At 30.3% G+C, this 27,405-nt stretch overlaps 2 protein-coding genes and 2 pseudogenes across 3 annotated transcripts; 3 read left to right on the plus strand and 1 right to left on the minus strand.

Moving 5' to 3' along the window:
* Positions 1-1,190: 1,190 nt before the first annotated feature.
* On the plus strand, positions 1,191-3,045 carry LOC111316102 (basic endochitinase-like). Its single transcript, XM_022918117.2, has 3 exons — positions 1,191-1,440; positions 1,538-1,685; positions 2,435-3,045. Exons 1-3 carry the CDS (start codon positions 1,191-1,193, stop codon positions 2,805-2,807), a joined length of 771 nt encoding a protein of 256 aa, XP_022773852.1. The 3' UTR covers positions 2,808-3,045.
* A 4,667-nt stretch (positions 3,046-7,712) lies between these two features.
* On the plus strand, positions 7,713-13,890 carry LOC149511952 (uncharacterized; annotated as a pseudogene). The gene is made up of 8 exons (XR_016333119.1): positions 7,713-8,477; positions 9,870-9,986; positions 10,088-10,209; positions 10,293-10,990; positions 11,178-11,432; positions 11,669-11,851; positions 12,288-12,553; positions 12,953-13,890. The product of XR_016333119.1 is annotated as an uncharacterized LOC149511952 (transcript).
* A 1,905-nt stretch (positions 13,891-15,795) lies between these two features.
* LOC111316103 (glucan endo-1,3-beta-glucosidase 8-like) lies at positions 15,796-17,826 on the plus strand. The gene is made up of 2 exons (XM_022918118.2): positions 15,796-16,155; positions 16,579-17,826. The coding sequence occupies exons 1-2, from the start codon at positions 15,818-15,820 to the stop codon at positions 17,729-17,731; spliced, it is 1,491 nt and encodes a 496-aa protein (XP_022773853.2). The 5' UTR covers positions 15,796-15,817; the 3' UTR covers positions 17,732-17,826.
* A 49-nt stretch (positions 17,827-17,875) lies between these two features.
* LOC149511953 (uncharacterized) lies at positions 17,876-18,670 on the minus strand (annotated as a pseudogene).
* Positions 18,671-27,405: the final 8,735 nt, after the last annotated feature.

A 27,405-nucleotide genomic window follows, 5' to 3' on the forward strand; every position in this document is an offset into this window, starting at 1 on the left:
CGAGGGTTTTACTGACAAAAATTCCATCAGTAATAAAAAAAATTTGAAACACTATTACTAACAGTTTTATCGACTGAATTTCCATCGATAATGTCAACAAAATTTTTTTCCTTGAATTTTTTTTAGAGACAAGTAAATCCTTAAATAAAATTGGAGACAATTCATGCCAGACTTTTAGCGATAGATTACTTACGGATTTTATTTCATCGATAAAAGTGTTTTAAAAATTCTGTCGGTATTCTGTCAATAATTAGTGATAAAAAATTTTCATCAATAAAAATTCATCAATAATAAACGTTTTTTTTTTGTAGTGATATTATCCTAAACCTAACTAACCTCACATTATCATCACTCACTCACACACTCATATTTTATCCTAATATTACCCATTTAATTATTGATAATGAAAAAAATAATCAAATAGCCCTATTTTTAATTTTCATATATATATATATATATTTCTGATATAAAATTAAATCTGTTTGCTTGTTATAAATTTATAAATTTATTTTGTTTAAATTTATTTGACTATGATTTGTTTATTATTAATGAACACATTTTTAAATATTTGTAAACATATTCATTCATATATTCATGGACATTTCGTTTAATGTTTAGAAACAAACTTGTTTAGTTTAAACAAACATATCTCAAACTAATTTTCAATATTTTAATAACTAAACAAACCAAATTTGAACATAATATAAAAATTTTATCAAACTTGAACCGATCCTGAAAAATCCTAAAAACAAACTAACAAATTATAAGCATAATAAAATTTATTCATATTTAATTTGTTTAGCCTCCTAATTTCCCAAATCACAATTTATTAGCTCTTGACTATATCTTTGAACTTCTGGGTGAGTCTTCTTTCGATCTTGGAATTGTCATTTGTCAATCTGTCTGGGCGTGTATTACGGTGTTTAATGGCTCTTTTTTTCTTTAAACATTAATCTTTTTTACCTTTCAAAAGAACATTATGGTGTTTAATCTTGTGCACCAACTATCATTACCCATTGCAATTTCTGCAATTGTCTTTATATGAAATGGTCCAATAAAGAAGTCCGCTAACCTTTTTTGAAAATCGAAACAATATATCCATCTATATATATATATATATATATATATGTATATATAGTTAAATACCCTCAGTTCTAAATAAGAAACCATACTCAAATTAAGCTGGCAAAATGAAATTGTATGCCGCAGTGTTGTTCACTCTAGCATTCTTGCTAGGATCGGCAATTGCTCAAGATGTTACTGAAATAATCAGTCGAGATCTTTACGAAACCATGCTTAAACATCGCAACCGATTCTATTCTTACGATGCTTTCGTTGCGGCCGCTCGATCTTTTGATGGTTTCGGCACAACTGGTGATCTTATTACCCGAAAGAGGGAACTCGCGGCTTTCTTTGGCCAAACCTCTCATGAAACAACTGGTTGATTAGTAACTTTAATTCATAGTTAAGATTAATTAATTAGTATTTTATTTTGAGGGAACTTTATAAGTTAATTGTACGTAGTTGGTGCATGCAGGAGGATGGGATAATGCACCTGACGGTCGTTATGCATGGGGATATTACTTCATTGAGGAGCAAGACAACCCGCCAGCATATTGTGACCCCGGCTGGCCGTGCGCTTCTGGTAAAAAATACTATGGCCGAGGACCCATCCAGCTTTCTCAGTAAGCGCTTAATTTTCGATTATTTTCATTTTAGTTTTACTCAATAATAAGCGTACATATCTTTAATTCCATGAATTGAGATTCAAAATTTTATTGTTTCCAAATAAATATATATGTTATCTTTAATATATTGTTTCTCCTTAATTTTTTTATTAAAAGTGATTAATATATATAATTATTACTCTTGGATGAATTAAGTTTGAGATAATTTGAGTACATAAATATATATATATGTAAATATATATAAATAAATAGATAGAGAAGCAATCAATTTATATTGTGTAAATTTTTTTTTTTATTTTATAAGTTGATCTCTTCTAGAATATATATGAAAAATTTCTATTGTTAATCGATTTTTCTTTTTTTTGTGTAAAGAAGTTCTTAACATAAAGCAATCAAATTTTTTTATTGTTAAATTCAGATTTATTGGATATTAATTCTTATAAGTAGTCGTATATGAATCAATTGAGCTATATTACAAGTTTTATTGTTAATTGATTATAGATATTAGATACTTTTCTTAAACGTTAATACTGTAGGCATTATCAAAATATTGTCAAAACAAGCTCTCTCTCTTGTATTGTCACACATTGTAAGCTAATAAATCAATCATCAAATCAATTATTAATACAAATTTATATTCAAATTAATTAATACATAAAATATTATTTCTTTTTACTTTTTTAATCTAAAGGAACATTAATTTGTTTTATTGTGTCATAATTTTATAAGTTTGATAACCGGTGCAGCAACTACAATTATAAGCAAGCAGGTGATAATGGCGCCATTAGAAGAGATCTCATTAACAATCCCGAGCTTGTAGCTACTGATGCAACCATATCTTTCAAGACAGCCATTTGGTTTTGGATGACTCCACAAGGAAACAAGCCGTCGAGCCATAATGTCATCCTCGGACGCTGGACACCATCAGCTGCCGACCGGGCAGCCGGTCGTGTCCCAGGCTACGGTGCCATCACGAATATAATCAATGGTGGGATCGCGTGCGGCCGGGGTCCTCATCCCAGCTCTGGTGACAGAATTGGTTTCTATAAAAGATACTGTGACTTACTCGGTATCAACTATGGGGGCAACTTGAATTGTCGTGACCAAAAACCCTTTTAGTAGTTAAAACCCAGGTTACTCCAGCACCAATACAGGCATCCTGCCGCATGCAATGAAAAAAAATAAACTATCTTTCTGTAATAAGCAAAGAATAAAATATCAGATGGATAGATCTTTAGAAGAAATTTTGAGGGTGCTCATTGGTTTGTCTTATGTGTCTTCTGCGTTTGTTTTATCTTCAAGCAGTTCACTTTCAGTCTATTGTTATATGGTTTCTTAATACTAGCTAGTTGTGTCATGGCTTCAGATATCTTCATGGAAGCACTTTAAATAACAAAATTTGTAGCATCTTTTAAGTTAATTATTTTGTTGCACTTTTGTTTATTCTCCTCCTTTTCTAAGAAAATTTAAGAATATATAATTAAAATAAGAATAATATAATTTAGAATGATGTAAGAAAAAATTATTAAACCTGTATATTTAGTCAATGAAATTTAAAACAAAATTGAGCTAAGTGTAATTTGAATTCTTTTTTTATAAATATACAGGAAAAAAGAAAAAGAATGTATACTTTTTAAAATGAAAAAAAGTTTATGAAAATATAAATTTATTCTATTATTCTTTTTTTTTTTTTTCATGTTTCATGGTTCATTAATTTCTTTACCTTTTATTTATTTTAGATTTTTTTTCTACAAAATATAATTTTGAAGAATATTAATAGAAAAAGGTTTCTGAATAAATTTGGATATTTTAAAATTTTAAAAATTACATATATATAATTTTTAATTTTTCATGGATTTAGATTTTTAAAAATGTTTAATTCGGACTTTTGTTTTGTTATTTTCTTATGTTTTCTTAATTCTATATATTTTTTAATTTAAACTTGAGTAAAAATCTAATATATATATATATATATATCTATATATTATATAACAACATACATAAACAAGTTCACCACATAAGCATTTATATGGATAATTCTCTTAAATAACACATAGGATAGTTTTTTTAAAAAATAAGATAGTTTCTTTTAATTACAAATTAGATAATAGTTTCTTTTAATTACAAATTAGATAATTTTAAATTTATTCAAATATCAAAATTATTCAAATTATAATTAAAAATCAAATCAATGTAAATATATATATATATTCTAAAATTAAAAATATGAAATATGGATTTTATTTTTTAATAAATAATTTTAGTTGTTTATCAAATAACTTTATTTAAAAAATTATTTAATTATCAAAATCTTTTAAACATATTTAAAAATTACAAAAATTAAGTTTATCTGAATCTTTCAACAATCTTTTTTATCTTGATTTAAAATTTTGTATTCAAAAAATTATCTTTTTAAAAAATTTACATAAGATATTAAAAATTCAAGCAATTTTATGTAAAATTTTGAAAATTCATAAAATTTTTATCTTAAATCTTTAAATAATAAGATTATCAAAATGATTATATCCATTAAACTCCAATTATCAAATTTATATTTCAAATAAATGTAAAAAATTTAATATTATCTTTATCACTTATTATATCCATTTTAAAATTTAAAAAAATTAATTTAAAATTATCTAGTTAATCCTAATTGCCACTAAAGAATTTTTTTTACAAATTTAAAACTACAAATATAAGGTGTTATATATCACTTTTTTTTTTGTATCTTTTTTCTAAGGTATATTCTATTACTATTGCATTGTGTTTTTTTTTTATATAAATTTTTTTCTAATATATATATTTATTATTATTACAATTTCATTCTCATGAAAAATAATTTTTTTCAATATTTTCCTTTTGTCACATATTTTCTAATATTTTTCATATTTTGTATGATAATTTAGTCAAGATTACTAAAGTGAAAGTGTGTTAATATTTCTTTTATTATTTAGTTTATCATTCAATAATATATATTTTTATTTTTTGAAAAAGTCATAATTTTCTTTTATTTGATAAAATTTTACAGGTGTATAAATATTATTGTAAATAAAAATATCCAAAAAAAGACATAATTTTTTTTTTATGTTTTCAAAAATTTTCTTTTTTAATAACAAGTCAATATATATAAATTTTATATATATTATGATTTTTAAATATTTAAATATAATTTAAAAAAAACTAATTTATATATATTTATATTAAATAAATAAAATTATTCATTGCATCGTACGAGTTATAATCAAGTTTTTATATATTTCTTTTGTAAAAGAAAGATAGGGACAAGGATATAATAATAAAAAAAGTATGAAACAAGGACCTACACCATTATATTTTTCTCTTTTATTTTAGGTTTTTTTCCTTCTTTATTTATTTATTTATTTTTTCTTAAATTCTTTCTTTTGAAAAATTAATTATAATTCAATATGATTTGTACAGATAAGTCATAAAATATAAAATTTTTCAATTTATTTTTTAAAATAACAAAAAGGAATTTATGTTAATGCGTGAAAATTATTAAAATGTATTATATAAAAAATAAAGAAAACATAGGTAAATTTTTTAAAGAATAGTAGGTATTTTTTAAAAATATTAAATAAATGATAAAACATGAACATTAATATTTTGTTATTTGATATAGTGATTTTATTTCATTTGATTTATTTTTTTAAGGGAGTTGGGTTCTCTCGATTAATGACACTTGCTTAAGTTAGAGACACATTTTATCTATATATATAAGTAATATAGATAAAATTAAAAATATATATCATTATAAACTTTTTATAGAGACACATTTTTTAAAAAAAACTTATTCATTTATTTTAAAAATCATCACAGTTTTAATAACATAATATTTTTGGCCAAAATATTAAAAAAAAACGACTAAATTATTTCAAATTTTTTAAATCCTTCCTTCAAATCAAAAGTTAGCTCATATTAAGGGATTATTTAAATAAAAAATAAAAAGTTAAGAGATTATTTGAGTATAAATTAAAAATTAAATATTATTTGATAAAAATAAAAAATATATTTAAATATAATAAAAATATAATAATTTATTTAAATAAAATGATAAAATATTTAAATTGAGACTATTCTTCCTTATTCAACAATGTTCATTTTCTTTTGATTATTCGTCTTAAATTTATTTCTAACACTTTTTTGTTAAACTGTTTTGAAATACAATTTTTTTTTCAAAACATCCACATAATGGGTGTCCTAATTCTATTATATTTTTAAACATGTGAAATTTACGAAGAAAAGGAAAAAAAATTCAATTGTTATACAACCCAAATTTTATTACTATAATTTCTAGAGAAATAATATTATTTCAAAAATGCATTAACAATAGTTTTATATATAAGTACCCTTTTATTTTCCCTTTTTCTGAAATTGAAGGAAGTATACATTATGTATTTTTTAAAATAGAAGGAAGCATATATTATGAATAAAAAATATTTTTTTAAAATTAAAAAGAAAATTGTAAGTTACTTTAATCCCCAGAAAATCCAGATTAATCATGTAAACAAAATTTTTCCCAACTCCTAAAGCAGCTCTCAGACCACGCGTTGTAAAATTAAAAAAGAGAAAATTTACGAAGCGGCACTTTCCATTAGCTTCTTTCTCCCATGCCGCAAACGGACTCCCCGAACCTTCATAGTTCAATGTACCAGCGTCTTCCATCGAAAAAAAAAAAGTTCTCTCAAAACCTCTAAGAAAAAGAAAAAACAAACAAATGAAAAAGAATCAATATCTTTGCTGAGAAAAGTTCACGTTCTTGGCATTTGCGGAGATGCCGTCAATCAATTAAATTAACTCTTTTAACGTCTTCAGGTTCCTTCTCCAATCTAATCTTATTATTTTTGCTTTCTAATCTTTGATTTTTAAGGGTTTTCCTGATTGCACTTTTTGTAATTTCTTTTTTTGTTTTTAATGTTTGATATTTTATCTTTTCATCTCATTTTGATCATGTAATTTAATGTTTGATTCATTTTTCATTTTTTTATTTCTTTATAAAATTTTCTCAATTTCTATGTTTATACGTGGGCGTAATATTAATTAACTTTGGTAATATCAAAAGGACAAAATGGAGTGATTTTTAAATGCTACAGTAAATGCTGTTAATTTACTAATAAATAGTGTAACTTAAGTCCACTTAGTAACTAAAAACTTCAAGCACAAAAAATTTTTTTTCCCCGGTGTGAGTGCTTGTGAGTGAAATTTAATTAAAATTGTTCTCCAGCTCTTGATCTAGTAACTAAAGAAATTTTATGAGAATACAAAAACCATAATTTCGAATCTAAGATTTCTTCTTTTTTTTTTTTTTTTTTCTTTTTATAAGTGCTATGCTGTCCCCTTACAAAAAAAAAAAAATAAATAAAATTCTCAGCCTTTGAACTGAGAGGAAAATGCGATCAGAAATGTGACTGTCTTATCTTATGAGGTTTTATTTTTTGGCCAAAATTTTATCTTATGAGTTCGATTACTTTAAATTTCGGATTATTTAATGGCAATTGCAACTTGTGCAATTTAACGAATTGCACTATTTTATGAATTTTATTGCGATGATTATTTTAAGGATGTGTCTCTTTCCCAATTAGATGGGTATATTCATATTCAAATGCATATTTGAGGCTGGTTGTGCGAGGCAGTGTTTAATCTTAAAATTCATTTCTGGAGTTAGAACTGCTAGGTTTTGGTATGAGAAATAATTTTGGTCTGCTTCTTTGATTCTGCTTATGAACAGGATCATTGTGCTGATGGAGAGGGTCCTGCTATACTGCAGTTACATAAATGGGGTCCCTCAGAGTTGCCACTCAACATGCCGGAGTGTTTTGAAGCTTTTATATCACCAACAAGTGAGTTATTGTTATTGCGTTCATACCAATGCGCGGCTTTGCTACTTCCTCTGATTACAGATTAATACCTCACCTTTTTCTTTTATTGTTGTGTTTCTAGACTGCTAAAATTTATTGTATTTTTGTGTTGGTTGGAAGGTGCTCATCCAGGGGCTTCATTTAGTCATTTACTTGTTATTGCTGTGCACTTAGTTTCAATTGCATGCATATTCTGATTTATTTTTACATTTATTCAGTTTTACCTTTTGGTTTGCAGGGGACTTTGTAGATGCTGATTTTTAGAAAGTTGTTATAATGGGAGTCCTTAAAATTCAGATTTATTAGCTTGTAAGTCTAATTTAAAGGATGATATTCCATGCACTTCTGGATCTGCAATGGATTCTGATGACAGTATTTCTCTTGAATGTAGATTTTCAAGATCTAATAGTTACCCTTTTCATTGTGATGTAAACTAATTGGCTTGGGGGGTGTGTGGGGATACATATAATCAGCATAAGGATTGTTTGTTTAGAAAGCTTTTTTTGTCTGGCAATCAAGGAGTGATGGTGCATGCATTTTGTCTGCCTGCTAATAGCAGTGTGCCTGGAGCAACCTTAAAGGGTGAGTTTAGGGAAGGGACATTGGTTGAGTGGGGGCCTTCATCCTTATCATTTCTTTTTTTTGGTCTGGGACCCCCCAGATGTCCATTAGCCACTTTGGGCCTCCGACTAATATGGAGTCAAGCCTAGTCGGACCCCATAAAGGGGGCAGCTCTCCCAAGCCTGTTTTCTCTATTTACAAGACTTGAAACTGAGATCTTACTTAAAGGGGAACTGAGTTCCTTGCCACTCGGACCAACAGGCGTTGGTTTCATCCGCATCATTTCAAAATATTAATGAAGGCTACTAGTGGACCTTGGAAATCTACCGTTCACCAAGTAACTGAAACTCAGGTAAACTGTCGCAATATATTCCTTCTTTGGCGCAATGCAATTTACTGAGATTATTAAATTGTGCATTTGACCATTTGAATTAGATTACTTATCTAGTATTTAACTTGTGAGAAAAATACTAATTTGGGTTTCAGAAGTATCATATCTGCACAAGCACATCAACCATTTTGTTGCCTTTTTATGCGGTATCTTGTTGGCTCTCTAAATTAGTTTAATAATCATTCCTTATAAACTTGCAGAGAAATTTTAGGGACTTTCTATGCTTTCCCAGTCACATGTTTACGTGGAATTTGAATCATTTCTGTTTGTAGTGCTTTTGTTGTGAGGGGTCATTTAACTCTTCTGGCAACTGGACTGGTTGCACCCTTATGCCCTTATCCTTCCAACATTAAGTTTGGAAAATGTTTTGACTACTTCATGTTGAGCCTATGCACTTTGCTGGTCTTTGTAACCTTATTTTGCTCTTGAAGATCCTTCTGCATTCATTTGAACTTTGTGCTTTTGCTATATACCCTTATCCCTTTCCTGTGATTATCACTTTACTCTGTTTGGCATTATTGAACCTGTCTTTGGGAAAAAAAAATGATGACGCATTATGTTGTCAAAATTTTAATTGTTTAGATTTAAATGCACAGAGAAAAAAATAATTAGTAACTTTTCCCTCCTTAGGAATTTGATGATGGCATAATTGGTGTGTGAAGAGTGCATTCCTCATCTGACTTCAAGATTGCCCCTTGAAGGACATCTGAAGATGGTTAGGTTGTTTACTAGGTTTCAAGAAGAGAAAAGGAAAGAGTAGTGGAAATGGTCATGGATATATTAAAGGAGCAAACTCAGATAGGCACACACACACATATAGATCCCATACGGAAAGGATGACTGATGGCTGTCAAACTATGATTGAAAATCTAGGGGTTTTAAGGAGTGTGCCATACTTTGATGTTATGTTCCTGGTTTGGGAATAGTATATTTGATCTGGAGTACTTTGGAAAAAAAAACAAAATGTGGAAGAGCGTAAAATAAGGATTTTTTTTGCAATGCCTAGATGTAGTAGACCATATTCATGGATACCCAGTATTTTAATGAAAATGGGATTTCCATGGATAGGAAGTTGATGAGAACTTCGCTGGAGAATCCTCCAGGTTCTAAGAGTAAACCTAAGATAGAGTTGTCCTTCAATTAAGGATTGTTACTTAATGAGACTGGATATTCCAAGTATGCTCAACACATGATTGTGAAACTGAGTTCCAAATGAGGCCATGCCTGGAGGAAATTTAATGGTCTAATGCTGTTTATTTTGACTTCTAATATGCTACGTACCTTCTTCAATGAATGTTCTTTTCTAGAAGTAGCCTCTTGAAGTTCTGAAAATCAACCCTCTTTGTCCTTTAGGCTGAATCCATGGTAGCTGGATGGAAAGAATTCCTTTGGGATGTTCCTGAAGAGAGAGTTGCTTTATGATGTCACTGCCAGACACTATTTGTCAAATATTCCTATCCTGCTTTACAGGTATGCTTTGATCATACATGTGACAGATATCTACAGAATCATGGTTTTTGGCGGCTTGCTCATTTATTCTTGATGCGATTTTGCTGCTATATGGCTTGCAGGCAGAATTGTTTTTCCTTTAGGATGCAGAAGCAGTGGAGAAAGATCTTTCAGCAAGAGAGCTTCATGAAATGTTGCTGCTTTCTCTCCAATCGTTATGTGGGATGATAACCCAATCCAACCCATAGGTCATTTATCCAAATTGAATTGCTTCTTTGCATCCAAATTTTCAGGCCTCTTCTGTAACCTCTGTGTTAAATATATCAGAGTTTATCCTTTACATCTTCTGAGAGAAATTGAGACTAGAGTACGGGTTTTGGCCATGGAATCTGAAGCTCAAGTAAAAAATTATCAGTTTCACGGCTTCTAGCCAGAACCCTCTCCCGGGGAATAGTTCCGACATTATCGACTGAACTGCTAGCATAATAACAAAGATGGACAAATCATACTAATTCAATGAAGAATAGAACCATGGAGAAATATGATGCAAGGGAAGCACAGCACAGAAACCGAGCATTAGACTCCAGCTCTTCTACTGTGACAATTGGAGTTCAAAGACAAAACTGAGAGCCAAAGGCTATGTGATGTCAAGAAGGCTATTGGTGGATACAGTAGATAAAGGCCCTGAGCCTGAAGATAGTTCCAATCCTTCCAACCTTAGAAATGACGTCCAGTTGCGAGATGAAAACTTAAAAATTGAAATATCATTTTTCTAAGTGGGAGGAGAGGGTTGGCCCAGGAGAACTTGAAAGTGCTGTCCTATCCTTATTGGGCTGCCAAGCAACTCCAACAGAAGGTGTCTCCAAGACCGATGCCTTCTGAATTCATTCTCACGGATGCTGCTTTGAAACTTTCTGCAACATCCACTCCTACCAGCGAGACCAATAGCAATGCTTGATGAGGAACTTATTTCTGTTACTCAATCATACAATATAGCAACTGATCATCTTATCTACCCACTAAAGGTACTTGTTATCTTGGTGGTTTTTCATATCTCCAATTTTGTTTATCTCTAATAGTTGATCTAGGTTTTGAGCAGTTAAAGTTCAATCAGAGTTTCCCTTGTTTGTTGGCAACTCATTGTTCTTCTTTAACTTCCTGGTTACTTGTTCTTTTGATTCCTACCTGACTCCTATATTTTGAATATCAAAGGTCTTGGAGACTTTAGTAACTGTTTTCACTGAAGGTAGTGGACGGGGGTTATGTAAGAGAATAATAGAAGTTGTCAAAGCTGCAAATGTCTTGGGTCTTTCAGTTTCAGAGGCATTCGGCAGGCAGCCTGTTGAATTGCTACAGCTACTTTCTCCAAAAGCACAAGAGTCTCTTAAGGAATCAAATCTCCTTGTACAAACTCATGTTATGCCAGCTACTAGTTTTACTCAAATTCTCACAGAATCCTTTCTAAAGGTGGTTTTTTTGGGTGCACTTTATGTTCACTTGAGTGTTGATGCTCATATGAATGCTCATTGCTTTTGATATCTGGATTTTATTGGGATAAGAAGCCTTTATATTTCTGCTTCAATCATATCTTTGCACTGCATGTAAAATCAGCGAGAGAAATGTATATTTGTCTGACAGTTGGGTATTATTTATATTGGTATTTCTATATAAATTGTTGACCTCGCATATTCAATATGCATTAGGGTTTATTGGCTGCTCATCATGGGGGATATATGGATTCTCAGAAAGAGAAAGGACTGGCTCCTCTATTGCGGAGATTTTCAGATTTCTTGAAGAGGTCTGAACTGTGTCCTTCTGTACCAGAAATTGGCTATGCATTAATATGTTTAGTGATTACTGGAAAAGAAATTCTACATGCCTGTGAGGCATTTTCTTATGATAACAATTATTCTGGGGATAGAAGTATCATCCTTGTTAAGGATATGCAGATGTGCATCATATGTAGAAACTTTGTTAAGAAATATGTGAAACTATAACCGGTATAATATGATGTTTTGAATCCCATCATTTTTTTAGAGAAGTTATATTTTGAAGGCCAATCCTTATGGATTTGTAGTTGTGATTAGGCATGAGAGTCCAGTGAGAAAAGGCTCTGTTCTTTTTGTTGTCGGATGATCAATAACTCTCATTCTATTATTTCTTCTATAGTTGTATCACTTGTGCATTTTTTTTGCTTTCTAACTTGTTATTTCAATAAAAGTACAAGATAGTCAAGTCAAAATTTTCTGTTTTATTTCTTGCTTTAGAGGGTTGTGTTTTTGATGCGTGAGCCTTTCAGTCACTGGAAAATTATGTTATCAGGTTGAGCTTCTTATTCTTTCGCACCATTTCTACAAATCATCAGCATGCTTTGATGGAGTTGATATTCTTGTAGCCCTTGCTGCGGCCAGGATTGAAGCTTATGTTTTCGATGGTGATGTTGCATGTTTGGCTTGCCTGATAAGTAAAGTCTGCAACTTGCATGCCCTTAATTTCATTCTTGGCATTCTCATAGAAATCGGTCATTTGGATCTACTTCTTCAGAAGTATTCCACTGCTGCAGAAACAAATACTGGCACTGCTAGGCTGTCGGACGAAAATTAAGTACCATAGCATGAAAGTTACTTTTAAAATCTTGTCGGAATTAAATACTATATTGTAGGAGTTATCTCTAGAATTTTATGGAAATTAAGTGTTAAATAGTGAGAGTCACTTATATAGAATCTCAATATTTAATGTGATCATATGATCTATATGTATTTTTTATTGAGCTTGACAAAAATGTTAAATTTTGATGGAAGGAGTTTGTAACACTCTAATCTTACGTCGTGATAATCTAAAATTTTATTACAATATACAAGTAGAGGTATAATCTTAAACTTATAAAATGTTTTTTGTGAGACAAAATCGTAAGATTTTGGGATTAAAATAGATAATATCTCATAAATTGAGTGTAAATTTTCGTAACGATGGAGATTAAAATGAAATTTGCTGGAATTAATGCGTTATTTCATTGGAGCTGCTGAAGCTCACTCTTCAATTGATGCTGGCAACAAAACACACAGGGCTTGTGCCCTGGCTTCCCTTGGCTCCCTTCAAATACGAATGCCCTACTCTAAGTGGCTCAACCTTTCTAAAACCAATGCTAGGCTAGCCCTAGTTGGGCAATCGCGATTCCAAAAGGCTCTAATCGTTGCAGAAGCCTATGGTCTTAATCAGCTAAGGGAATGGGCCCTAGTACTTTGTAATCAGATGCTCAATTCAGAGCTGACAGAAGAGTTTGTAGCTGAATTTGTGGCTGTGCTTTCTGTTCAGCCGTCTATGTTTATTGAACTGGCAAGATTCTCTAGGGCTGAGGTAGCAGCCATAGGTGATCAGTCCCAATTCTCAGTTTGGCTCACCGGTGGAGGGTTGCCAGCAGAATGGGCCAAAAACCTTTGGGACATCATTTGGATGCTCGTTGAAGAGGACTAGGGATCTGAGGTTACAGTTGCAGCTGGCTACTGCAGATGTTGGGTTTGCTGATGTGGTGGATGCCTGCATGAAGGCCTCGGATAGTGTCCCTAACACTGCAGCGCCACTTACCTTGAGATGAGGGCATGGTGGGGCTTACCTTCCGCTAATGTAAAAAGATGGTTGATAGTAAGAGTAGATTTTGGCTGAGGCTGATGATTATCGTGATGGTTAAGAAGGATGATGATTGATAGGATAGTGATGCTCATTAATCTGATGACTGATTCTTAGTAGTGCCACTTTGCAATCATCATTGAAGAACATTTGATTATTGGTAAGGTATGATTATTCTTTTTGTTATATATAAACATGATTATTGGTTAAGAGGGATGATGATTGATTGAAGAGTGTATTTTAGATTTAGATAAGGGGTTTAATTGCAATCAAAATGTTGTATGATGATTTGTTTCGTTTGTTCCATTTTTTTTTTTTTTGGGGGGGGGGGTGGGGGAGTATCTGTTTTAGTTAACAAATTACGGTTAGTTTGTAGATGCCATTGGATGAATATTAAGGGTACATATTATTTTTGTAAGAAATGTACAATTTTTTCATTCTTTTTCCAAGATATAGTTGGTTTGTCAACTCTTTTCTCTCTTGTTCTTCTTTATTTATTTATTATTATTGGGGTTGAGATCTCCATTAAAGTTTTCAATGGTTGACATATATATACCGAAGGTTTAGAAAAGTTACAACAAGATTTGATCAGGATTTGAGATATGAGATGCAAGTTTTATTTGAAAACCAAATAGATCTCATTCGTTTTCCTGAACTTATTGCAAAAATGTTTTACTCCATAATTGTTGCTTTCAATTTCCCAATTTTCTATCACACATAAAAGTTGTTTCCTTGTCTTTTTTTTTTTTTTCAAAATTGCATTTTTGACCTAAAAAAATTGGTTTTGCGGTTATTTTTATTTATGTTGTAATAACAGTTGAACAATGAATGGGCCAAACTCAAATATGACCTAAGCTCATTTTGTGATGTGGGTCATTGGCCGTACTGCTAACCATATGCCTATGTTTCTTCGAAGATTTTCATCCAGGGTGAAATTTATTTCGTAAGAAAGATGATTGATTGATATTTTTATTTCAATGTTTTAACAGATTACAAGTAACCCTTTTATCAAAGTTTTACCCATTTTTTCTTTTTTTTTTTTTTTTGAATTATAGGTTATTTTATTTTGTGATATTCACTATTATTTTTTTCTTTTTTTCCCCAACGTATAGTGATTAAATAAAAATCAAATAAAAATGGTTTATATAATTCTATTAAATTAATAAATAAATGTATATATTTATTAATTAAAGTATCATTTTATGAATTTGAAATATATACATACCTCAAAAGATAAAATAAAAAAAAATGTGACTTCTTTTCCACATTAATTAGAAAAAAAAAAAAAAAACACAACCCACGCGAGGCTGCAGTGTAAGATATGTAAAATTAAAAATATTAATGAAATTTTAAAAATATATATGAAATCCAAATTACGAAAAAAAAGCAATTTTAATTTTTGCATGAGTTATATCCATAAAAATAACTAATAAATATATTTATTTCAATCTTAATTTAATCAAATAAAATGAACTTATCAATTATAAGTTTACTAAAAATAAATTTAGTATTTATAGTCACATGAACAATCATAATTTTACAATACAAAAAAGTACTTATTCCCATAAATCATCGATTGAAACTAATACTTATATAGTTATTACATTTGTTTATTTAAGCAGTTATTAATTCAATTGAATTTATAAATCTATTATTACAACTTATTATTTTCACTCAATTATTTATATTAATAAAGTGGAACTGTATCAAAATTTTATGTGAATAACTAATGTAAAAAAGAAAAACGAAAAAGAAAAAGAAAGAAAGAAAAGATAAAGACAAAAATCAAAATAAAAAAGTGTCAGATTATTGCAAATTATTTTGATGCAAAACGTGTCAGAAATTAAAAAAATTGTGGAGAAACAACTGTAAATACTAAAGTTTTCTTCGGAATTTGCACTCTGCTAGCTGCTGCAGCTGGTAGCTTTATTGTTCAAGATTTCTACACAAACTAAACTAAACTAATATTAGAAAACCAGTCTGGTTACTAACCAAATCCGCCAAGTTTTATGCATGAAATCTTCCTACAACGAAAAACCACCAAGTAAAGCTGTCACTTTCTCTAATTTTTCGCACAGCCATGAAATCTACATCAAACCACATGTTATGAACCATTATAAATATCAAAATTAATTTGTCTTATTCCTCACCTTCAGACAGACAAAAAATAAAAGAAAGAAAGACAAAGTGTTGCCATAGTTTCCTTTTCTGACTAAACTCCAACAATGGTTCGAGCCACTGTCCTCTTATGGGCCTGTGCATTGGTGTTGGTCTCCGCCAGTGTTGTAGCTCAAGACCTTGGTGCCAATTGGGGTGCGATCGCATCACACCCTTTGGACCCAAAAAAAGTTGTTAATATGTTCAAAGACAATGGCATAAAAAAGGTTAAGCTTTTCGATGCTGATTCCAACATTCTAAATGCCCTGGCTGGAACCGACATTGAGGTCATGATAGGCATACCCAATCTTCATTTGGCAGATTTGGCTGAGAAATACAGTACAGCCCAGGCTTGGGTCAAAGAAAACATCACTGCGCATCTGGTTAAGGGGGGTGTCAATATCAAGTAAGTTGATAACCATAGTTTCTTCGGAGATTCCATTTTTTGGGTTTCTACCATCTCATCCAACTTTGTAGTGTATTTTTTTTTATTTCACATATTCGCTTGAAAATTTAAAGGTACCATTGATACACATAATTAAAGAAATATTAAGATCATAAAATAAGGTAATAAAGTTTATAGAATTGAAAGATATTGTTTAAAGTATAAATGAAATAGTATATATCAGATATGACATTCAATATATTTTTATAATTTACTGTCTTCTTTGTAAAAGACATTGTTTGTATGACAATAAAATAGTACATAATAAAAAATAAGGTTGCCTCTTTTATTTGAAATCAAGGGTTCTTAATCAACCAAAGAAAAAAAAAAGAATTAGTTTAATCTTTTTAATGGAATTGTTGAATGTTTTCCACTATTTTACAGGTACGTGGCCGTAGGGAATGAACCACTTTTGGCAAGTTATAATGGCACGTATACCAACTCGACATTGCCAGCGATGAAAAACATTCTCAAGGCACTGAATGAGGCTGGTGTTGGAAAAGACATTAAAGTATCAACACCACTTAATGGTGATGTTTACATGACGCCTACATACAAACCATCGGATGGTATATTTCGAGGCGACATAGCAGATCTCATGGGCCAAATATGTGAATTTCTCAAGGAAAATGATGCCCCTTTTATCATCAACATCTATCCTTTCTTTAATCTCTACCAGAATCCTGGCTTCCCCAAAGAATACGCATTCTTCGACCACTCTAACTCGAGTGATTTTGATGACGATGGTGTTAAATATCACAATGTTTTTGATGCCAATATTGACACTCTTGTTGCGGCACTGAAAACAGCTAAAACCCCGGATTTACCAATCATTGTAGGGGAAGTTGGATGGCCGACGGATGGTAATGTTTACGCCACAAAACAAAATGCTCAGAGATTCTATAATGGGCTGTTAAAGAAAATGGCTAGCAACGAAGGAACTCCACTTCGACCAAAGCAGTACCCTGTTGTGTATATGTTTGCTTGGTTGGATGAGGATTTTAAGAGCATTGATCCAGGTATGTTCGAGAGGCATTGGGGAATTTTCTCCTTCGATGGACAACCTAAGTTTCCAATGGATCTTTCAGGGAAAGGACAGAACAAGTCGCTTGTTGGTGCAAAAGATGTCCCATACCTGGAAAAGCAGTGGTGCGTGCATAACAAGGATGCTCAAAACCAAACAGATTTGGCTATAACGGTTGAATGGGCATGCAATAATACCGACTGCACTACCTTAGTCCCCGGAGCTTCATGTTCTGGTATGGGACTTGACATGAACGCCTCGGTTGCTTTCAACATGTACTACCAAATGCAAGATCAAGCTAAAGCAGCGTGTGATTTCCAGGGTTTAGCTAAGCTTGTCACGCAGAATCCATCCAATGGGACTTGTGAGTTCCCGATTATGATTAAAAAGTTCCAAGCTACTTCTGGGACATCGGGGTCTTCGAATTCTTCAGATTCGGTTGCATCTTCTCCCTCTCCTTCCCAACTTCTTTTTCATATTGTTGTTGGCATTTGCATTGTTTGGTTTGCATAAATAGCTACGTAGGTTTGATGATCAGTATGTTTTTTATTATGTATTCCAAATTTTCTTTTATGTGAAAAAAAAAAAATAACTAGCCCATTCTCATTCCCTTGATTACCTCTCTCATACTTTTTCTCTTCTCGATTAAATTTTATCTCAATCCTAAAAAGATACATAGAATAAAATTCACTAGAAGTATATGCCTCAACTATACATCTTTCTGGATGAGCTTTATTTTATGCATACATCTTGAGTTTACCTAAGAACCTATTAGTAAACAAAAGAAATTTTATTAGATTTTATTATCACTTTAAACACTTTAAAAATTAAATTTGTAAAAATTTTGTCTACTTTTCAATGGGATACACCATTGATAATGCATAGGTCCTTCAAGCATGATCTCGTGTGGCAAGTGTACAACCAAATGCACCATCACATCAAAAAATGCTGAAGGAAAATTTTTTTTCAACTTACACAAAATGAAGACAATGTCTACTTGTAAATCTTCCACATCCTTCTTCTTCAATGTCTTATAGCACAATCTTAGAAAGAAATTGCTAAGACTATCCAATGCTTTAAAGATATTTTTTGGTAGAAACTACCTGATAGTAACCAGAAGTAGTCTTTGTAAAAGAATATGACAAGTGTGACTTTTCAATCCTAAAATCTTACCATCACTTACATTGGCATATCATGAGATGTTTGAAGCATATCCATCTAGAAACTTCACTGATTTCAAAACATCGCAAAATGTTTTTCTTTCATCTTTTGATAAAGTGTAGCATGCCTAAGGCATCAAGTAAGAACCATCTGAGAGCTTTTTCAAGTGTAATTCTTTCTTCATTTTCATATCCTGTAAATCTAACCTAGTACTTATTGTATCATTTGTCTTTCCTTCGATATTCAACAGTATTGCTAAAACATATCACAAATGTTTTTTTCAATGTGCATGACATCAAGATTATGTTGTAGCTTTAGTATTTTCCAATAAAGCAACTCAAAGAAGATACTATTTTTAGTCTAATTCAATTCTTTGAGAGTTCGTTTTCTCTTTCTTTTGTTTAGATACTTTTCCAAATTAAGATCTTTCACAACCTCTAACTATTCTAATAACTCACTCTCGGATAACTCCTTAGGCTTTGGCTTATTTTTTATCTTACCGTCAAACATTTTACTTTTTCTTTAAATATGATCAAAAGGCAAATCATATAACAAATTTTACTTCTCAACTTTCACGAAAGAGCATCATGAATACAAATTGGACATGTCAAATACCCTTTTGTACTCTAACCTGACAGATCCCCATAAGTCGAAAAGTCTTTTATAGTCCATAAAACTACAGCATGCATTTGAAAATATTTTTTCTTATAAGCATCATAAGTCCTCAATCCATTTTTTCGTAAATCTTTCACCTCATCTATCAATGGTTTCAAGTATATATCAATGTCTTTTCCTAATGAATTTCATCTAGGAATAAGTAATGACATTATCATGAAAGGCTCATTCATACACTTTCAAGGTGTAAGATTATATGGCATAACCATAACAGACGACATGCTATAGGTAGAGCTCATGAGCCCAAAAGGGTTAAAGCCATTAGTTGCTAGGCCAAATCTAACATTTCATGCATCATGTGCAAACTAATTATTCTTTTTGTTAAATTCTTTCTAAGCATCCCCTTTTGCTAGATGTCTTAATGTATCATCATTAACACACTTCTCCTCATGCCGTCGCATATCCTCTGCTATTTTTTTAGACATAAATAATCTTTGGAGTCTTAATTTCTTAAGAAAATAACGCAAGACTTTCTAAGGAATTTGCTTATCAACAACCTTCCACCTTAACATCCCACAAATAGGACAACTTTATTTATCTTCAAACTCACCCAAAATAGAGCACAATCATATTTGCATACATGAATTGAAACATAATTAAGTCTTAGGTCTCTTAAAGTTCTTATTGCCTTATAGTACAACAAAAGAATTATACTAGTAGGAAAAGCCTCCCTCAATAGTAATATCATATTTATTGCCTTGTTGCTGATTTGGCAATAAACCTTTATGTGCAATAATTTTACAATAAACTCTAATCTAGACATGTTGATGTATTCTGGCAATAGTCCACATTGTGCCTCATTCAAAAGTTTGCTGAATTTTTTGGCATCTTCCTCACCCAAATTAGAATTAAAACTATGATCATTTGCATCCACTCTAGGAAATACATCTTCTAACATATCATTCATAACATTTTTCGAATGTTCATAATTAACAATTGTTCTTTTGTAAAAACTAGTACTCCCGAGAGATTGATTACTAAAAGTTGGCATTGTGAAATCAAATTACTCACCATGATAAATCCACTTAGTGTAGCTCTTTGATATACTTTTCAAAAGCAAATGATCTTCTACCTCGTCTTAACTTCCAGTAAATATATTTAAGCAAACTCGACAAGGACAATGAATTTACATTCAACTCCTATATTGGTACGTACAAATTTCATAAAAGTTAAAACTCCAACAACATACTTGTTAAAATACTTAGACTCCATCATCTAACTTTTATCTATGTTAATCATATGTTCCTAAAGAATTTGAACACCAAACAAAATTACTTTATGAAATTAAACACCAAACAAAATCATATATATATATATACATATATAGATATATATATATATATATATTCAAAAGAAAATGGAAGCTAAAAATGATAAACTCAATGATGTTACATACGTACACACTGATAAGAGAATTAGTGAGACATATTGATCCATAAAAGACATGTAAAGATAAAAGTGTGAATATATATTGCAGCAATGCAAGTTACCTCCATCCCCACCCAAAGAGAAGAAACTTTTAACCCTAAAGTAAAAATTCTATAGTTACTTTTTTTCTTTAGTAGTTTTCCCAAGTACCAATGGTCTACCCACCAGCCCTTGTTTGACTTCAATTTCAATGCATATCAACTTGATACAGTGAGCCTTCAGGCCTTGATTGCCTTTAGATATGAAACAACAAATAAAGGCTACATTGCCAAAACAACTGATAGAAATTTAATATAAAAAACAAGTACCATTACTCCTAGATCAAGCACCATTTTATTTTCTTTGAAAAAAAAAATATTTCAATTGCAGAACTTTCATATATATTAATCTTCAATAAGAGATTTGTCTATCTAAATAATAGAAACATGTACGATAGTACATAAGGAAGAAATCAAATCAAGTTATTGTTAATATCAATCTTTTTATATGAGATTAGATTACGTTTAAATAATTTTTAATATGGTAAAATAATATAATTTAAAAATAATATAATTTAAAATTTTAATAAAATTAAAAATTATATTTCATATTTAATGTATTAATACTAATTTAACATAATAATTTTTATATTTTATATATATTTAATATAAAATAAATATAATATAAATATATAAATTGTTGAATCTAGATAAACCTACGGGATAATATTAAATCATTTCAAAAGCTATGATCTCGAAGGTTAATGTCAAAAAAAGAAAGCTTATTCAATTTTCCAATGAGATGAATATGGTATATAGTTACATAATTATATAGCAGTCAAATTTAAACCATATTCGCAATAGTTAATTCTACCTAAAGCTAGAACTAAAAATTTTGCAACGTTGATTCAATCAAAGTTGTTGGTAACTTTTTTATATCATAAAAATCTTAAAAAACTTAGAGCTCAAAGATGGTCAGAAATAGATGCATAAATTATCATATGTCGTACATAGTTAGAAATTATAGGCTAACATTAGTTGTACATGGGGCCATAAAAATATAGTCATTTAGTTAAGGTTACAAGTAGTTGTCTTGCCTCTTAAAAGGACTTTTCAATAATTTTTTATTCTTCTAGCTAAGCTAAAGTTTTTACACTTTTTGTTGCTTAACCAAGTATTTGTTTGTCATTAATGCAGTAAACTTTAGAAGGAGCATGGCAAACTTCATTGAAACAAGATTTTTCACTTTTTAACAGGAAAAAATTTCCCTGCAGCACTTACATAAGCACACTATTTTCATGAGAACATTGTCTCAACTCCCAAGCACTGTTAATAAGTTAGCTACCAAATGATAACACTAAGACCAAAATATATATCTATATATAAAGGCATAATTTCCATTCAATAGGTTGTACATTTATTTTTACTGAAAGAGATTTAACCTAGTCGGTGTTCCTTATCCTAGCAATAATTTCATTTATAGTAATTAGCAATGCATCTCTTAGTTTATTGTTATCTTCATCACGCCTAAGCCTCTTAAGAACTTCCACCTGGATTTTAGCAAACACTAGGCAGATACTGTCTTGTGTGCAAACAAACACTAGTCTTAATGCTAGGAAAAATTCCCTGCAACACTTAAATAAGCACATTATTTTCAAAAACCACCCTTGTTGCATTTCAATGTGCTATGCTCTCGTACATTTCAATATAGATGTTATATCATCTAGAGAGTATAAATTTTTGGTCGGTAATTAGTTCATATTATCCAAATCTTCATTTTGTAGATCAATATACTCTAGCAGAGTCCAGGAAAAAAATATTTGTATAGACATGCAAGGGTAAATTAGCTAGAAATTAGTAACCCAGAATTAACTACATTTAATTTCTATCACCTTTTCTGATCATACTCTACCATAATATTTGATTAAGCCTTATTCCAATCAGCTTTTCAAAATTTTCAAGCTATCTTTCTATTGTTGAACTGATGTATTTATTGGCCAATAAAAAAAACTATCTGAATTATCATTCTATATAAAGAATAGCTTTACTTACCACTCTACATTTCTATATCATAGAGCAAGTTTCACACAAACCACACTATAGAGATTCAAACATATAGTCTATCTAAATTTTGTTTTCACAAGAACATTGTCCCAACTCTCAAGTACTGTTATTAAGTTAGCTACCAAATGATAGCACTAAGACCAAAATATATATCTATTTGTAAAGGCATAATTTCATTCAATAAGTTGTACATTTATTTTTGCCGAAAGAGATTTAACCTAGCTAGTGTTCCTCATCCCAGTAGCAATTCCATTTATAGTAATTAGCAATGCATCTCTTAGTTTATTCTTATCCTTATCATGCCTAAGCCTCCTAATAACCTCGACCTACATTTTAGCAAACACTAGGCAAATATTACCTTATGCGCAAACAAACACTGGTCTTAATGCGAGGGAAAATTCCCTGCAGCACTTACATAAGCACGCTATTTTCAAAAACCACCCTTGTTGTTGTAGACACCCAATTAGGTCCAAGCCCAGATCAATTAGGCCTGACCCAAATGGGTAAGCCCAATTCAATTTTTATCTTGTATTATTTTTATTTTTATTTTTTTCTTTTGTATTTTATGTATTTTATTATTTATTATTATTATGTATTAATATATGTATATCTTTATTTATTTATTTATTTATTTATTTTTGTTAATATTTATATGTATTTTATTTATATAGTTATATATTTATTATTATATTATAATTTATTTATTATTCTTTTTTTCTTGTAATATTTTTTTTGGATTTATCTTATTGTATTTCTAATTATCTGTTAATAATTTTTTTTTCTTTTCTTGTTCCGTTTATATGATTTTTGTTTATCTGATTATTATATTATTATTATTATTATTATTTGTTTTCTTTTTTTGATGGCTGTGATTGAAAGTTGAAGAATCCCATTATGAATGAGAATTCAATCAGAAGAGTCCAGATTGGATTCAAAGATTGAATCCCCGTTCAAGGAGGAATTGAGATTGATCAGGAACTCCTAATCAATCCTTATAAAAGGGATCTTTTGGAACATATGCAAGACACAGAAAAAACAGTGAGCAAAGCTATTGATTTGAGAGAAAATGAGGCGTATAGAAAGCTAAGAAAAGGTTTAGGAGTGTTCTGGGAGTTAGCAAAATTTTTTGAAGATTTTTTTGATGATTTTTTTTTTGGAATTTCTGAAAAATTTCAGATTCCGGTTGAATTTTCCGACGAAGTTTGAATTTTTCAACGAAGATTCTGGCCAAATTTGAAGTTTTCGGCAAGCTGCCCAGTTTCTGACGAAGAATTCCAGAAACCGACAACCTTTCAGCCAACTTCGGTGAACTTTCGACGAAATTTTCCAGATTCTAACGACATTTTTCAGAATCCGGCAAAATTCAACCGGAGTTCTTCAGCCTTTAGAGAGAAGGGAGAGAAAAAGGGAAGAAGAGAGAGAGAGAGAAAAGGAGCTTTCTGCCGAAAAACAGAGGGAAGGACCTTATATACCCTTCCAAAACGACGTCGTTTTGGCCTTAAGTAACCCAGAGGATCCGCGCGTTTTGTTGAGACCCGACCCAACCCGAGCGTCGACCCGCTTCCTGACCCGCGCGTGCCCCCACTCCGAGCCAAGCCGAGCAGAGCCGAGCTTCCCAAGCCGCCTCCCCGAGTCGTTTCTCTTCCTTGAGCCGAGCCGATAGCCTAGCCGCTCCAGGTTTTTTTTTTTTTGAAATTTTTTTATTTATTTGTTTTATTTATTTATTTATTTTTATTAAATTAGATTTATTTAATATTTTTTATCTTTATTTTATCTTTATCTTTGTTTTACTTTTCTTTATTTTTTTATCTTTATTTATTTTCACTTTTATTTTGTTTTATTTTCTTTAAATAAAAATCAAAAAAATATTTTTGGGAAAAAGTTGAAAGTATCAATTTTCTTTAAAAATAAAATTTTAAAAAAAGGGTTTTTGAGAAAAAGTTGAAAGTATCAATTTTTTTTAAAAATAAAATTTTAAAAAAGGTTTTTTTGAGGAAAAGTTGAAAGTATCAATTTTCCTTGAAAATCAAAGTTTTCAAAAAATATTTTTGAGGAAAAGTTGAAAGTATCAATTTTTCTTAAAAATAAAATTTCAAAAAAAAGTTTTTGAGGAAAAGTTGAAAGTATCAATTTTTCTTGAAAATCAAAGTTTTCAAAAAATATTTTGAGAAAAAGTCGAAAGTATCAATTTTCCTTGAAAATCAAAGTTTCCAAAAAAAAAAAAATTTTGGGGAAAAGTTGAAAGTATCAATTTTCCCTACACAAGAACAACCATCATTTCCTTCCTTTCTATTTTGATTTTGATTTTGATTTTTCTTTAACTAATCCGATGACGGAGCCTCTGCAAGTGAAACAGTAGTTTTTCTTGCATACTCTTGAGGTGAGGGAATTTTCTCAAATTTTTGCTAAAAATATTTGAGTCAATTGAGAAAAATTTTCAATAATTAATTACTTTGTAAAATTTTAAGGCTTTTGGATAACACAAATTTAAGCTGGTACCATCTTTTGATGGGCGTTGTGAGGGTGCTATAACCTTTCTCACACATAATCGAACTCCCGAACCCTGTTCTGGTTAGTAGACTTGAACCTATTCTTTTAGGGGTCCTTAAACTTAGGCGTTCCCTAAAAGGACAGATTCTTTAGGTGACCAATCGCACCTAGATAAAAAAGATTGGTGGCGACTCCCTAAAATCAATGTCTAGCGATAGATCCCCGGATCTAGACGTTATGATAGTTACGTTTCAATGTGCTCTGCTCTCGTACAGTGCAATATGGATGTCATAGGATCTAAGAGTATAAATATTTGGTTGGTAATTAGTTCATGATTATCCAAGTCTCCACTTTGCAAATCAACACACTCTAGTAGAGTCTAAGAAAAAAATATTTGTATAGACATGCAATGACAAATTAGATAGAAATTAGTAACCCAAAGTTAACTACATTTTATTTTTATCGCCTTTTCTGATCATACTCTACCATAATATTTGATTAAGACTTGTTCTAATCAACCTTTCAAAATTTTCAAGCTACCTTTCTATTATTGAACTGATGGATTTACTGGCCAATAAAAAAAATGAATTGTCATTCTATTTAAAGTATAGCTTTACTTTTCGCTCTGCATTTCTATATCATAGAGCAAGTTTCACACAAACCACACTACATAAGCACTGGTCTTAATGCTAAGGAAAATTTCCTACAGCACTTACATAAGCACACTGTTTTCAATTCTTTACACACTACCTACTCACTGTTATATATGCTAGACATATATTATATACACAATAACAAGGCATTTTCAATAACAAGCCACACCATATGCACAAACATAAAACCAAACTGAATTGAAGGGATCAAATGCTAAAATTCTTCCTACATCTAATGTTAAAGCAAAACCATACTTTTAGCTATCATTATCATCATATCCCCATGAAACTCATTTCATTCAGCTCCTTGAAATTATGAAATTACTGAGACTTGATAGAGAGCAAAATAGAAAAAACAGCAGAACATAAATTCTTTGTCTCTATCATTGTCAATAGAGAGCATAACAGAATAGAAACCAAACAAAATAGAAATCAAACTTCTATTACTAATTATTTCAAGCATTCTAAACAAATGCTTGAAGTGTACCTCGTTAAATTTACGTTACTTTCAATTCAATCAAAAACAACAGCCAAAAAACCTTAAATGCCAAATAGCCAAACAAAAAAATAAAAAAAATGAAAAAATCAACACATACAACATTGATCTTGGCCAAGAAATAATTTACAACCATAATACCTAAAAATCCTACAACTTAAAATTTCCTAAACTCAACATCAAAATTTATCCCTTATTTCGATTTTCAATAAAAATTAGAAAACACAAATTCATTACATTAAAAAAAAAAAGCCTAAAACAAAATATTAACTAAATTTTGCTTCAATCAATGTGTAAAAGAGATGAAGACAAAACTGTCTATGGTTAACAATGGCTTGAGAAGAGCATAAGGGAGCATTAACCACTAAGGACAACAAAGGAGAGCAGAAGAGAGTTTAGTAAAAGACAACAAAGAAGAGCATTAATCGGGTGTTTGGCATACTGTCTATTCATGAGGAAGTTAGCATACGTTTTGGAGGGAATGTGAAAAACCTAATAAAAAAAATATAAAATGGTGTAGTTTAGGAGTTTAGGGGAAACTTGAATTAAAGTTAATTTTTATATAAAAGTTATAATTTGTGGTTCAGGAGTCATATGCCAAAGAAATATTTGATTTCCTAAAATTTTTAATATAAAAGTTACAATTTGTCATATTTGATCTTAAAGAAGTATTTGATTTCCTTTCGTTTCTTAAAAGTTTTACACGTCAAAGAAGTATTTAATTTCCTTCTAGTCTTAAAAGACATTAGCTTAGTAATTAATCGACCAATTAAATCTACATCCGATTCAACTTATGATCTCATTATTACAACCTTGCTAGTAGTAATAAGAATTCTAATAAAATAGTCAATTATCATCTTATATACAATGGTGTGTTGAAATTTAAAAATTTTTGTTGCGATAAATTTTTTATGTTAATGTTAACTAAATAAATTATACATTATAAAATTATATGAACTTGTTTATTGACAATATTTAATCTCAATAGCATCAATGTCTAAGTATAGATGTTGATGGGCAAGATATGGATGAGTAGAGTATCATCCATTCTTAAAGGCAATGTCTCTTTGGAGCTTAAGGGGCCATGACCCTCAAAAATATTTTGAAAAAAAATTTATACATATATATTTAAAAATAATTTCTTACTTTAAAAAAAATTTAACAAAATTTTTAAAATTTTAAAATTTCTTTTAAAATTATAAACAAAATGTGTATTTTAAAATTTTTATTATAAGTAATATT

This window comes from Durio zibethinus, chromosome 24, assembly GCF_047325235.1.
Source record: "Durio zibethinus cultivar Kanyao isolate XHJ-2024 chromosome 24, ASM4732523v1, whole genome shotgun sequence".
Classification (NCBI taxonomy): Eukaryota; Viridiplantae; Streptophyta; class Magnoliopsida; order Malvales; family Malvaceae; genus Durio; species Durio zibethinus.

What these genes read in the sequence shown, in the direction of transcription:
- LOC111316102 (XM_022918117.2), top strand. Translation starts at nt 1,191, where the DNA reads ATGAAATTGTATGCCGCAGTGTTGTTCACTCTAGCATTCTTGCTAGGA. An exon ending in AACCTCTCATGAAACAACTG is followed by an intron (nt 1,441 to 1,537) that starts GTTGATTAGTAA and finishes TGGTGCATGCAG; the next exon opens with GAGGATGGGATAATGCACCT. An exon ending in GGACCCATCCAGCTTTCTCA is followed by an intron (nt 1,686 to 2,434) that starts GTAAGCGCTTAA and finishes TAACCGGTGCAG; the next exon opens with CAACTACAATTATAAGCAAG.
- LOC111316103 (XM_022918118.2), top strand. Translation starts at nt 15,818, where the DNA reads ATGGTTCGAGCCACTGTCCTCTTATGGGCCTGTGCATTGGTGTTGGTC. An exon ending in AAGGGGGGTGTCAATATCAA is followed by an intron (nt 16,156 to 16,578) that starts GTAAGTTGATAA and finishes ACTATTTTACAG; the next exon opens with GTACGTGGCCGTAGGGAATG.